This window comes from Dendropsophus ebraccatus, chromosome 14 (genome assembly GCF_027789765.1).
Source record: "Dendropsophus ebraccatus isolate aDenEbr1 chromosome 14, aDenEbr1.pat, whole genome shotgun sequence".
In the NCBI taxonomy this organism is placed as follows: Eukaryota; Metazoa; Chordata; class Amphibia; order Anura; family Hylidae; genus Dendropsophus; species Dendropsophus ebraccatus.
This window is the reverse complement of record NC_091467.1, coordinates 67180852-67196336: the sequence shown is the minus strand read 5'-3', so window position 1 is coordinate 67196336 and position 15485 is coordinate 67180852. Positions and strand designations below refer to the sequence as shown.

At 44.7% G+C, this 15485-nt stretch overlaps 1 protein-coding gene across 1 annotated transcript in view; it reads right to left on the bottom strand.

The window, feature by feature from the left end:
- Window positions 1-394: 394 nt before the first annotated feature.
- Window positions 395-15485, bottom strand: part of STX8 (syntaxin 8) — a 120018-nt gene continuing 104927 nt past the window's right edge. Inside the window, exon 8 of the mRNA XM_069952533.1 lies at window positions 395-638. Coding sequence (XP_069808634.1) covers window positions 571-638 — 68 coding nt within the window. The 3' untranslated portion in view covers window positions 395-570. The remainder of the gene's footprint in view (window positions 639-15485) is intronic.

Sequence of the window (15485 nt, the reverse complement as noted above, 5' to 3'; positions counted from 1 at the left end):
ACAGTGACCCCACCAGCAGAATAGTGGGTGCAGCTCTGGAGTATAATGAAGGCTCTAGAAGTAATACATGGTAGATATGAAGTGTCTGAGCTTCTCCTATACAGTGGTTATAGTCGGACATAGGCCATGTATTACTCGGGGTGAAGGGAGATGTGCTCGGTCTCAGAACAGCTGTTTTCAGGTACGCTGGTGTCACGCAGGTCTGGGAATGGATGGGCGTTGTCCTGGTGCGTCTGTGAATATTTATATACACTCTGTATATATTATTCTGATATATAGTGCAGTTATTGCAGGGATGGGGAGGGCGGCAGAATGTAACCCAATCATTGCCAGATTTCTAATAACCATGAAGTGAGGCGGCGCGGTGACAATATCAGAACATCGGCCTCAATCACAAGCTTATAAAAATGGCTTTATTGTGTGTGAGTGGTTGGGAGAGTGTAGAAAAGAAGAAGCGGATGATAAGTTATAATACTATGAGTCCGTCCATTGGTCCGTTCCTGCCATCAGTGCCCGCCGCCTCTTACCGCACCGCCAGGACACCGACATTCTCACTACTGAAGATGCCCATCACTTCGTTGGCCAAACCGCGACGACTACTATAGCGATGAGAAGTAGAACGATGACCGTCATCATGGCTGCAGGGAGAGAAGAGAGGAAAGGGTCAGTCATTACACCAAACATTCATATAAGCCTCTTATCTAGGTCTAGGAAAGCTGGGTGACAACTACTACAGCCGCCAGATTGTCACCCAGCTCCCAGCACACATGTATGCATTCTATAGCGTTACAGCTCGTTCATGAACCAGGAAGCTCCGGATGAGCAGGCCACCCATCAGTAATGTGACTATTATTATTATTAGGTGATGCTGCCCGCCTGGACGCTTCACTAGTAATTTATCACTTCCATTTGGCATCTCTGGTCATTTAGACAGCGCTGGCCTCTCCAAGACAACAGGTGGCAGCGCAGGATTGAGGGGGATCAAGACATTCCTTCCGCTACATTCCCCGGCCGTGTTAGTGTCCTGTTGTGATTATGTGCTCTATTACTACGATTCCACGGCCCGGACGGCACAACCTCTGGGAAAGTCTGGGAATATGAAGCCGTAGAGCAGGGCCCTTATACCAGTGTGTGCCCACTAGTCCCCGACATGGCAATGCAGCATGGCACACGTATTAAAGGGGACTTATACTGTTATAACACGGCATATTTCTTCCACTAGAGACAAATGCAGGATGGGAGTTGGTGGAGTCCGGCTGCTGTAATGCTTTGCTCCAAAGTTTTATATAAATGACAGTATCACTTTAAGGGATCTGTCAGCCATATATCATGATCAGAGCTGAACACATGGGCCAATAACTGATAGGAGACAATACATGATACCGGTCTCTCAGCTGTTATAAAATCATGTTTTTCTTCTAAGTGCAGGAGTCATAGAGGCAGTGTTAAAAATGGCTCCTCCCTCCCTGCATACAGGGCTCAGTGCTGGAAGCCAAGCAGAAAGAGGTGGAGGAGAGATGAGGCACGCATGCTGCAGCTCAGCCCAGCCTCTGGGACTCTTATTATAATATGATTTATTTCTTTGCAAACAGCCATAAGAAACAAGTATCATATGTTTTATCTCGGTATTAGCCATCCACTATGATGTAGAGCTGACAGATTCCTTCCTGACAGATCAGTTTTTAACCTAACAAGTTAGTAGCGGAACAATCTTAGTCTTACAAGAGGGAGGAGCCAAACTGGGGTATGTTCCTAAAAGTAACTGGTAAAATTTTAAAAGCCCCTAAAACTGCAGAGAATATGTTCAATAACACAAGAATCAGTAACAAACTATGTACAGATAAAAAGGGGGAAAATCGATGGGTAGACTTCACATGCTACAGGCTGGTACCTTAAAGGGATTCTCTATCCATAATCAGCTGCCACTCTAGACATCATGTAATGTTATGCAATTCCCTTCCAGCCTTCACCAGTTAGGAAACCCCCTTTAAGAAGAGTGGGTGTGCCTAAAGACTATCGATGATGTACATCGGTGACACTAGATTTTGTATATAAAAGATATTACATCCTGGAGAGCCGGACCTAATCTCCAGACTCTGCACCCCCCGCTGTCCTGTACAGACTTCATTAAGGGGGGCTTATGACATATTTTAATATCCGTCAACCAAGAACTTGCCCCCCCCCCCCCCTCCGTCCTCAAATCTGGGAGAACAGTAACATGGGAATGGTCAGGTAGGTGGTCAGTGTTACAGTTACATCCACATGATGCCAGGACACAAGGTCTCCAGCAGAACATTGCCCATCACACGGCCCCCGCCATCTTCCCATCACACGGCCCCCGCCACCTTCCCATCACACGGCCCCCGCCATCTTCCCATCCCGGAGCCACCTCCTCCCCAGGTAAGTGACGCACAAGCACCGGCTGTGATGGAAAACGTGATCCATCAGACCAGGCGGCATCTTCTATTGCTCCATGCTCCAGTTCTGACGCTCATGTTCCCAATGGTGGACTCTAACCAGTGTGCGATGTCCTGCGTGATCTGACACCTTTCTATCATATACAGTAGGAACTTTTCAGCACTTTTCTTTACAGCAGCTATTTAGTGGGATAAGACCACATGGGCTCCTCACACATTAATCAGCCCCAATGTCCCTGTCCTCAGTCACCGGTTGCTCACCCTTTGACATATTTGGTGGGTACTGACCACTACCCAACAGGACCCCGGCGTCTACACATCATTAGTCGCTCAGATCCTTAGGGTCCTATTAGACAAAGCGATTTTTAACCATTACCGATTAACGGTTGTTTATCGTTAACCTGAAACTGTTCACCATATTACACAGAAAGATAGTCGTTATTTCCGATTGTTACAACAATCGTTTACTCCATCTGGTCCTGGCAAAAGACGGAACGATGTGCAATTACACTGAACGATTAGCGTTGATTTTAGGTTTAGATCTAAATCAACCATCAATAACACACAAAGAATTTTTCGATTGTTGCCTGCAATTATACAGGACGATTATCGTTTCAATCCAAACGATATTCGGCACAATAATCGTCCCGTGTAATAGGGCCCCTCCATTTACCCATAATTCCTGCTTCCAGCATTAACTTCAATACGGAAAGATATCAGATATGAGATATGGAAATGAATCAAAGTATAAATATTATAATTGATAGATTAGTAGATCCTAATGATATGCGTATTTTCTCTCTATCCCTCCGGCTTCATCATCCCATGTGAACTTCTCTCCCATTATAACATTTTTTTGCTTGTGTTCCTCTCGCTCCATGGCAACATTAACCCTCGTAACACTTGAGGGACCACCGGCAACAAAAGGGCAATGGCCGTAGCTTATGGCATATATCAGGAGAACAGCGGCACTAAACTTACAAGGACTTTCTCATCTGTGCACAAAGGCAGCAATTGTCGGCTGTCACAGGGAGATGCAGGGCCCGGTCTCCCTGGCACGGTGGTATTTACACTGTCAGCTCTCCGGCTCGCTGTGCGGCTGAGAACCTGCTTCACATCCTGGCAGCCATTCAAGTAGAGTGTGAACAAAAAAAAGCCCGTCATAAATATGTCTTGTTCTGACGGCCTCCCTTGTGTATCGGCCGCCTGGATGCACAAGTCTGGAGCGGGGAGCGCTGCGGCTCAGGCTGATTTACCGTGAAGGAGCACTCCGAGGTGTCGCTCTACCCGAGTGTGGAGAATATGGGATCAATTACGGGGGCCGCGCTAATGGCTTTATAATAAGGGTAGGAGGGTAATGGGGAAACAGGGATTCATCCCACTATTTTCCCGATTTACATTTAATAAACTGAGAAACGTCAGTGGACAACGAAAATCTAAGTAGAGTGGAAAAGGTTAAAAAAATAAAAATTCAAATTTTTATATTACTAAAAATGCAAATGAGAAATCCACCCTCTGTTTTCCATCACTCAGCCAGTTGCTTACCCATTTACATATATTTTTTCTCATAGTCCTTCATCAATGTCTGGTCTGATACTCCAGTATAGTATACTTTGCCAACAATAGATGTTAGACTTACAGGCCTATAGTTTCCAGGACCACATTTTGACCTGTTCTTGAATATTAGTACCACATTAGTTATGCGTCAGTCCTTTAGAACAATCCCTGCATTGTGTGTTTCCAGCTTTCTTTACACTTAGAACAATCCCTGTCAATATAGACTCTTTAAAGGGGAACAATCAGCAGGTTAGACAAATCTAACCCGCTGATAGCCCCCTATTGCACAGTAGACGCAGAAAAGGAAGGTACGTCTCATACCTTCCTCCTCTGCGCTGTTCCCGTGCTGTTAGCAGTGTAATCCTTGGTCTGGACCGTTAGGAGCACTGCCTTGCCCCCATAGCACCGAGTCAGCCTGCCCCCTCCCTTTATTATCATTAGAAAGAGCGGGCACTCTGGGGGTGGGGCAGTGCTCCTAATGGTGCTTCAGACCAAGGACTGCACTGCTAATAGCAGGGGAACGGTGCAGAGCAGAAAGGTAAGAGACATACCGTTCTCCTCGGCAGCCCATCTAACATGCTATTAGTTCCCCTTTAAATATTTGGAATAAGGGTCCTTTTACACGTGAAGATAAATCACTTAAGCACTTGTTTAGTGAACGACAAGCAATGATTGTTTTCTTTTAAACAATAGGTATTTAGACAAGAAGATAAATCTTTATGAATAGTAGTTAATACCATCATAAAAATTATACTAATTGTGTTCGTATATATATATACTGTGAATGATCGTAATTGGGTTTGAATCTATATACTGTGAACAATGACTATTTACACTGAAAGACTTGGGCCCAGTGATTTGTGTATTTTAATGTTTTTAAAGCTAAACCGCACTTCTTGTTATGTTAGGCAGGTGAGATTTATTGGAGGATTTACATCATCCCTACTCACATAATCTGTTATAGGATTCTCCTCTGTGAATACAGTAGAAAAGAATGTACATGTATTTAGTAGATTGGCCTTTTCCTCATCTCCCTCCACTATTACACCTAGATTATTTCAGTTTTAACTTTATTATTTAAGAGCATTTTGGGAATCTTTTTACTTTTTGTGGCAATCATTCCTTCTGGTTTTTGTTTTTTTGTCATTTGTTTCAATTTTATTTGCTTTTTTATACAATTTATTCTTCTGCCTAGAATTTTTCAATGCTTCCCCACTAAAGTTAGAGATCTAAGGGTTTCAACCTCCCTGCTCCCCGGCGATCTCCAGATTGTAAATTACTTCAATTTAAAAATCTCCAGTCTTTCAGCACCTGATGTGGCAGCGGTGGTGGCGGACATGAAAGTGTTCTTGGCCGCTGACAAGACTCAATGTTGAATGTCGGAGGAAGAAGCAGGCCAAAATATTTGTCAACAAATTTTCAATCTTATGTCCACCTATTTTGCCACACAACGTGGTATCTCACCTCAGATATCAGCGGAACCCTGGGGGATCTTCCCTTGTCTACATGCTTCACAGAGTAACAGCAGCTTTTCACACAATATTTTTTGAGATTCCCTTCCTCCCTCCAATCCTCTCCACTCCCCTTTTCCACCTTTTCTTATTTTGTTTCTTTTCTCTTTTTTCCCCTTTCTTTCTCCTTTCCTATCTTTTCTCTCTGTCTCCCTATTGAGACCCTAAGAATTCTGAATTGTCTAGAAAAAAGTAAAAAAATTTGCAACTATTCGTTGAATTCTGAGCTCTTGTTGTTAGGAGTTATGTGTACCCTTTAACTGGAAATGATATACCACTTCCTGCAGGATATACAGCAGCTGATAAGTACTGGGAGACTGGAGGAAATAGAAGTAAATTACAAATCTGTAAAGAGGGCATACTCACCTGTCCCCAAACCCTGCTGATGCTGTTCTAAAAATGCCCAATCCCTGGTGTTCTCCTCTTCTTCCTGTAATGATTCTTTCCTGAAGGAGATGCCGGCTCAGCCCAGTGTTTGGCTAAACTGACACACCTTGCAGGGGAAAAAAACATCACAAAACAACAAAGAGGAGGAGAACAGCAAGGTCTGGCCATTGTCACCAATCTTCCTCCATACACAGCACCTCAGCAGCTTAAAGGTTACAAAGGTTTAGAAAAACATGTCCGCTTTCTTTCAGAAACAGCACTGGGTTTGACTGGGTTTGGTTTTACATTTACGCTCCATTCACTTCAATAGAACAGAACATATAACAATAGACATTTGTTACATGTTCTGTTCAAGTTGCCAAACAACAGAATAGTAATCGTAACTTCTTAATTTTGGGGCGTCTGGTTGACGCTCCAGGGTCCCTGTGATGCCCATGTTCCTGCCCTGTGTTTATGAGCTGGTGACATTACTGAACCGTAGGCACCATTGGGCATGGAAGGGTTAAAAGTGGCATCTGTTGGTGAAGAGGATATGAGCTAAGTGTTACATCCAGCATCTCTCCCCAGTGCCCGGCCTGCTCCAGGCTTCTAGGTCACGACTGTTCATTTAACAGCTAGAAGAAGCTCAGTTACTGGACGGCGGATCTGGCAGAGGCGGCACACAAAGCCAGGAACGGGCAAATGATCGGCCGGCTGTACTGCGACTAATGTGTCCTGCTGGACCCCAGCCCCTCACTAAGAATCTGCTGTAACAACAACATAACACATGTTACTACCAGTGCAGCCAGAGCCGGAAATCTACCTGTATCCATAATCCTACTCTAATACCGCACATCCGCACCGCGCTAACATACTGCAGATTTACACCTGTAACATAGACAGCAGGCAAGTGTATGGGAATGTGACTAATAGTACTCATGTTCTTGTATACGGGAAGCAGTATTATAGTAGTTATATTCTTGTATATAGGAGCAGTATTATAGTAGTTATATTCTTATATATAGGAGCAGTATTATAGTAGTTATATTTTTGTATATAGGGGGCAGTATTATAGTAGTTATGGAACAAGGTAGAAAAAGAGAGGCGGTCACTCACCATTAGATGCCGAAAACATTCATTTATTCATCCAGGAATGAACAAAGCAAGGAAGGTGGAAGGTGGAGGAGCAGGTGCAATCAGACGAACGTTTTCACGCTATCGCGCTTCGTCAGGTCTGGCCAGACCAGACGAAGCGCGATAGCGTGAAAACGTTCGTCTGATTGCACCTGCTCCTCCACCTTCCCCCTTCCTTGCTTTGTTCATTCCTGGATGAATAAATGAATGTTTTCTGCATCTAATGGTGAGTGACCGCCTCTCTTTTTCTACCTTGTTCCATATCGGACTGTTTTCTTTGGCGTTGAGCACCTCCATGAGCCGTAACTACATCCAGGTGAGAGCTTGCCTATCCACAAGACTGCTGATATAGTGTGTATTCCCGTAGTGCCAGCCACCCAGTTCTCACCCTGTATTATAGTAGTTATATTCCTGTATATAGGAGGCAGTATTATAGTAGTTATATTCCTGTATATAGGGGGCAGTATTATAGTAGTTATATTCCTGTATATAGGAGCAGAATTATAGTAGTTATATTCCTGTATATAGGAGCAGTATTATAGTAGTTATATTACTGTATATAGGAGCAGTATTATAGTAGTTATATTCTTGTATATAGGGAGCAGTATTATAGTAATTATACGAACTGGAGAGAATGGAACGGCTGCACATCCCATCTATGGCTGATACTAATGCCGCTAGGCCTATATTAAAAATCAACACCAGAGTGTCTGTATATGAATTGATCAAGCCATATTGCCCCGTGTACCACCGCGCAGGTCCTCTGGTCCACACGGGTCCCTACGCTAACTCCACACCGTGTCGGTCAGCGACCGCCAACCCCGCAAAGCGTGCACGTACAGGGAAGGGAGGCCATGGAACGGCCCTGCAACCCCAATGTCACAGGACCAGACCCAAAAAGCCCCACCAAAACCCAGCCAGCACCACCGGCGGGGAAGACACAAGTATGGATATGGTATTACACTTACCATTGCTGCTCTCACAGAATGGGGAAGACATAGGGTCCAGACATGTGAGCACAGGCATATCCTGCTAATTTTGATCATGTGGGTCTTATAAAGGAGTGCTAGAGCTGTTATGCAGCCGAGAGGTACTAGTATCAGCCATAGGTGTGAGGTGCAGCACTCTTTTTCTTCCCTGAACCGTATTATAGTAGTTATATTCCTGTATATAGGAGCAGTAATATAGTAGTTATATTCCTGTATATAGGAGCAGTATTATGGTAGTGATATTCCTGTATATAGGAGCAGTATTATAGTATATTCCTGTATATAGGAGCAGTATTATGGTAGTTATATTCTTGTATATAGGGGTAGTATTATAGTAGTTATACTCCTGTATATAGGAGCAGTATTATAGTAGTTATATTCTTGTATATAGGAGCAGTATTATAGTAGTTATATTCTTGTATATAGGAGCAGTATTATAGTAGTTATATTCCTGTATATAGGAGCAGTATTATAGTAGTTATATTCTTGTATATAGGAGCAGTATTATAGTAGTTATATTCCTGTATATAGGAGCAGTATTATAGTAGTTATATTCCTGTATATAGGGAGCAGTATTATAGTAGTTATATTCTTGTATATAGGAGCAGTATTATAGTTGTTATATTCTTATGTATAGGAGCAGTATTATAGTAGTTATATTCTTGTACATATGAGGTGGTATTATTGTAGTTATATATCCCTTACATACTTTGTAGGCTACACATTATGGTGGCCAATGTCCACAACCCATGCTGTTCCTTAGTGGTACAGTGTGAATGTAGAATTGTGTGATATTATCTCTTCATGTACATTAGCCCTTGCCTCGACCTCTTACAGGGGGCAATGAACCTCCAAAAACGCCATTGCTCTCTGCCCTGTGCATCTGCAGTTATATCACTGCCCAGTATGAAACAATGTCCTGTAATTAATCCTGAGTTGGGCCATGTGCTCGGCGGTCTGCGTACAGTCTGTGTTTTAACCGCAAGATGGACGGAAAAATGTCAACCTGATGCTCGGCGACTTGTTAGCACTGTGTTCATATGTCAGTAAAACCACAAAGGTCTGGATTTCATTTCTTCCTTGGCCACGGAAGGATTTAGAGGAGGAACAGGGCGGACAAAGGACAGGCTGGAGGGATAGGGAGAGAGTCACGGACAGAAAAGTGCCGCTCTGGTGAGTATACTCCGCCTTTCCACTGCTAAAACCTTAAGTAGCCGGATCTCAGTTCTGTCGGCTGAGCCAGGGACATTTAAAAAAAAAAAAAAAAATACAGTATATGGTGCAAAAACTTTCATTCAGCTTATCTAGCCTTGAAGAACACCTGTCACTGTCTGCGGCACAGGTAGCTACGCGATGTAAACTAGCGCTTCTAGCTAGATTGGCGCTCCTTCACTAGGCCTATTACATGGCCCGATAATCATTTAGCAAGGGCTGCAGGGACATTGTTAGTGATGTCCGTGCAGCCCTTGCAGCCAGTGATTCGCTGAGCGGCCTGTCAGCTCAGACAGACCTCTCTGGAGCCGTAGCACGCAGTTCGGGGATACATACAGAGTGCAGGAGAAAACCGGGAGTGCGGACAGCGTCAGCTGTCGGCTGTGCATCTCTATTACATGTACGTCGTGTTTTAAAGAAATGATCGGCTGATTGTTGTCTCTATTACATGGAGCGATAATCGGCCGAATCTGGACAATTTTCACTCTGTGTAATAGGGCCCCAAGACTGGGTAGTTCTCCCTTGCTCTGACTTAATACCTATAGCCCTCTGATGACAACCCCCCCAGGGCCCGGACCTTATAGCCCTGTGATGTCCCTCTCCCGGGGCCCGGACCTTATAGCCCTGTGATGTCCCTCTCCCAGGGCCCGGACCTTATAGCCCTGTGATGTCCCTCTCCCAGGGCCCGGACCTTATAGCTCTGTGATGTCCCTCTCCTGGGGCCCGGACCTTATAGCCCTGTGATGTCCCTCTCCCAGGGCCCGGACCTTATAGCCCTGTGATGTCCCTCTCCCAGGGCCCGGACCTTATAGCCCTGTGATGTATCCCTGGGGGCCCGGACCTCATAGTCCAGTGATGACCCCTGTGGTATCAGCAGCAGATCCTGTATGGTGCAAGGTGCAGCCTCCATGGATCAGACTTCTTCCTCCAGCACATCCCACAGATGATCGAACTGAGGTTTGAGGAATCTGGAGGTCGAGTCACCTTGATCTCTTTGTTATTCCTGAGCAATGCTCCAATGTTCCTGCAGCCATAAAAGAGACACTTGGTGAGTATAATGGTTAGGTAGGTGGTGCCCGTCACATTAACATCCACATGATGCCAGGACACAAGGTCTCCATCCAGCAGAACATTTCCCATCACGCTGCCCCCTCACTTAGAGGGGAAAGGATCCAGCACTGGGTCTACAGCTTTAGGCACAGATAGGACAGGCCCATCCCGGCCACACTATGGGTTAATTTTCATAATAAAACAGACCACAGGCCCACACACAGCTATTGGTAACCTGCCTGCCCCTTATTGTCTGGAAAGGAGGGGAGGACAAGGCTATTCCCTTGTCAAACGTTCTCCTAGCACCAAAACACAAGACAATTCATTCACAACCCTGAAAAATGGGTGAGAAAGGAGGGGGCTGGGCGACCCATGTCATACAAGACACAGCGGAGGGCAGGAAAACATGAGGAAGGGGCTCCTGCACTTGTGGGGTTGTTTCTACAGTAATTTGTCAGGATATTAAATAATTTCAGTTCACCTGTGCCACATACATATACATCCTTAACTATGTATACACAGAAAGTATATTATATAGCACAAAATAATATATAATACAGGAGAAACAGTACTAAGAGGAAAGAGCAGAGGAGTTTATGTGCTGGGTGAGGGTGGAGGGGATTTATTACAGAGTACAAGCAGTCAATGGGCTCCTCCAGTCTCATGTGAAAAAAGCCTCATCAAAAGTTCTGCAACTTTTACTTCAGAAGTTAACAGGCGATTCAATACAGTGTTTTTTTTCAAGATATAGCATATATATGTGATAAGAACCTGTATATGAATTGTATTGCGGCTTTACAATCCTCTTGCCTCCAGACTGATATATCTAAGGCCGGGCTCACACTACGGCTGCTGGTGTGTCTGTGCTCAGATCAGCATGGGCCCAATTCATCTATGTTTGGGTCTTTTTCCAGGTATATATTAAGTTCATCTCGATCCAAGCATGGACACATCAGTAGCCGATTTTCAGTTTTTGCCAATGTATCAGTACCCAAGAGGCACACAAGGTGGTGTGAATCTAGCATAAGGGTGCCTTCACACACACCGGATCCGCAGCAGATTTGATGGTGCAGATTTAATACTGTGTTTAGTTATTTAGATCAAATCTGCTGCGGATCCGCTGCGGATCAGCAGCAGAAAATCCGCTGCGATACGGTGTATGTGAAGCTACCCTAAGGCTCTTTTCACTTCCATATAAGGAACCATGCCAATAGACCCGGAGCAGTCAAATCACGGACCAATTTGGCCGATTATTGATCCGTGTAATAGAAACAACTATCGTTGGTTTAGGTTTGGACCTAAAATCGCCAGGGGACGGACCGTGCATCACTATGTGTAATAGTGATGAGTGGCCAATGACTGACCATTGCCTAAAAACTAGGGATGGTCCGAACCTGCCGAGGTACGAACCCGAACTCTCGGCAATGATTCCCGCTGTCTGCCCGCTCCGTGGAGAGGGTGGATACAGCGGGAGGACCGCCTGGAAAACTGGGATACAGCCATAACCATAGGCTGTATCCCAGTTTTCCAGGCGGTCCTCCCGCTGTATCCACCCGCTGCACGGAGCGGCCAGACAGCGGGAATCTGATGCCGAGCGTTCGGGTTCATACGAACCCAAACCTCGGCAGGTTCGGACCATCCTTACCAAAACCTAATCCCTTACCTCTCTCCGCTCCCGGTCTTCTCTCGACAGTCCCATCCTGTCAGCTAACGGGCCGCTCAGGGGGATTATCGGGCCGGCTAATAGGTCCAGTAAACAATTGCCAATCTAGCAGATCGGCGCTTGTTTACTAAAATGATCAGGACGTAGTCGGCCCATGTTCTAAGACCCTAAGACTTGACTAATAGACCCCATTGTCTTATGACGCGGTCCCTCAGGTTTCGTCGTGTTGTCCATGTCCTGACAGGAAGAAGTTGTTTGCTGTGCTAGCCTTCCTGTCAAATCTGACAGAACCAGTAAAGGAGTCTCTGATGGAAGCAGAAACACGGCCGTAGGCAATGCATCTAGAAAAGTCTGTCGGAGGTATACATCTGTCTATCTGATATCGAAATAGGACTCTACAAACATCCCGCTATTCCAGGTTCTAGTACACGCTGAACAATCATCCGGTTCCTCCCACACGGTAATGTGTCTCCGCATCACGCCCCACACACGTGCACTGCATGAACACTCTCAGCAGTCAGATTCTTCCCTTAGGAAATTGCCTTCATTTTCCAGTCTTGTACAAATCAAACACATCACTGTCACTCCCTGCAGCAATTAACAAATTCCAGACAAATATTAGAGCACAAAAATTATTTTCAATGGGATTTTCAGATGGGGGTCACTACTACGGCAAATTCCGAGAGATGTCAATATTGCCTGGCGGCGAGCACGGGCTTGTGGGGGCATCGAAAATGAAGTGTAATTATAAGTACATGCATATTTTATACATTACATACAAAACACCAGGGCAGGAAAGGTTAACGTGTGCCTGTGCTGGGATACAAAAGTATACAGGGGACGAGGGAAGATTTACGGATTTAAGTCCTTGCTTTTTTTCTTCTTTATATCAAATCACAATTAAAGCAGTAAAGCTACCTGCCATAGCAGTAAAGCTACCTGCCTGATACTGTGCTCTTCCCCAGTTCTCTGACTGGTGAGGCCCAGACCCTATGAACCCCAGCAGATCCTGTAGGGCCTCCATGGATCAGCCTTCGAACCACAGATGATTGACCAGACTAAAAGCTGAGTCACCCCCTTGATCTCTTTGTTATGTTCCTTATTCCTGGAAAATGTCTGCAGTGTCATCAGGGGGTTCCGCTGCTATGATGGGATTGTAGGGGCTTGGTGGTGTACAATGGTTTCTCTCCTTTGCTTATTTTGACAAACATTCACATCAGTAGGTACCTGAAGCTGTGTTGAGTCTGGGGGATGAGTACATAGGCTTTCACCATAGGAGATTTACAGGAAGACATGGAAATGGTTGTTGTGAACAAATTCAGCCCCTGGTATCCAGTTGGACCAATAGACAACTACTCAGGTTCTAGATATTGCTTGAGGAACTTATTGATGGGTTCCAGCTGACTATTACTCAGATGATAATATCAAGGGGAAAAGTCCTGATCGATTTTTAGGGCTTTCTAGAAACAAGTTGTATTCCATAATTCAAGATAATATAGGCAGGGAACTCAAAGATGCACTACTACATCATTACAAAAACTCAGCCAACAGAGGACAAGAAGGCAACCCAGACAAAAGGAAAATTAAAAAAAGAGTATTCACCACTCCCCCAGATGGTAGTGAAGGCCTTAGCAGGAGGGAAATTGATAATAAAAGTCTATCGAGATTTCACTCCAAGGTTTGGCTGGAATGAGCAATGGCAGAAGAAGAGCTAAGGATGTCCATCTAGAATTCTAGATGGTCTAAACTATACAACAAACTCTCTAACTCCACGCTTCCATTTGGGCCGCTGGCCAATAAATCTGTGGAGAACCTTGAGCCCCGTAGGATGCAGGCAGCTCACTAATGAAAAGACTTTATCTGGATCCATATGACGATATAGAGGATATAAAGTAACCCAGAAAAAGAAAGTCTTGTTTAAGATACAGACACACTGACAAATCCTGCAGGCAAGATTCAACAGGCCATATTAATAATCCCGAGGGCAAAGCAGGAGAGACCGAATACATGGAATAGAGTGCAGAAATTACTTGATCCAACAAATTATTTTTGTAGTGAAGATTTTTGGAAATTAAAGTAGATTAAAGGGTGAAGACCTAGAGGGCACTAAGGTCCATATTAGATGGCCCGCTCGCTTACTGAGCCCATATACAGGGCGATAATCATGCAGCAAGGGCTGCATGGAAATCATTAGCGTTGTCTATGCAGTTCCTGTAAAATAAACTATACATACCTCTCCACCCTCCCTGCTCTCCTGCTAACTTAGGCCTGCTTCCTGCAGTGTCTGAAGTGACAGGACGCTCAGCCAATCACCGGGACTAGTGACTGGCTGAGCAGTCTGTCACCTTAGACACTGTGAGGAGGAAGGAGGACATCAAAGAGCACAGAGAGGTATGTATAATATATTTTTTTTCCCCACAGTCATCATCTGTCAACCAGGCACCGCTAATACGCCAGCATCTGATGTTTTTAGGTCTGGACCTAAAGGCACAATCAGTTCATGATCGGTGCCATCAGCTGATTGTTGCCTTTATTGCATGAAACGATGATCTGCCAAATTGGACTGATTTAATAGATCATGTCTCTGTGTAACAGGACTCTTAGGGTCGTATTACACAGAACGATTGTCGTTCAATTCAAAAAATTCTTTGGATTTAAACGATAATCGTTTTGTGTAATAGCAGGCAACGATTAAACGACCAATGGGAAATTGTTGATCGTTTGAAAGAATCTGGACCTATTTTAATCGTTGATCATTCACAAATCTTTCGAACAGCGTTCGGTGTAATAACACGTCATTCAGTCGTTTCCTGGTCTATCAGCCAGGAAAGGACGAGCGCAAGAACGACTGTAAATAAGGATCATCGTCCTGTGTAATAGGGTCAACGATTTAAAATCGTTTGTCATAGCGGTTGTTTAAGATCATTTATCATTAATCGCCGGAAAATTAGACTCCACGCTCTCGCGTGGCCCAAAGCCAAACCAACTCGGTACGGAGTCCACACTCTGTCCGTTACAGGATGGAAAACCACTGTAAGAAGTACTTATCAGTAAAATCCCCTGGATGTATCTTCTATTTCAGCTGCAGTAGAAAACACAATTATACCTAATTAAAGGAGAAGTACGGCCAAAATAACAACTGAAGGCAGCGCCACTGCTCGGCTCACTGATCGCTGCCGGGCTCCAGTTTCTCCCTGCTTTCTGGTAAGTCACGACCAGAGGGAAAATACCCGCTCAGCCAGTCAGTGACGGCAGCGGCGTCATGCCTCAGTCACTGACTGGATAAGCAGGCATTCCTAAGCCCAGGTTGTGACATGGCAGGAGCGGTGATGCAGTGCTGCGAGGGCACAGAGAAGGGTAAGTATACATTGTTTATTATATTTCCGCATTAAGAAGGCATCTGATACATCATACTACTGGCACTCATCACAGTAAGTGATGATCCCTGCACCTTGTTATGATTTACAGCATCATTATGTGCTATTTACCATCTTTTCTCCTATCCAAGTCAGCCAAAAATTCTATAATTCAGGAAGGAGTTAAATCATTATATCCAACACGGTTTCCTATTGCTGCTTAAAAAGAA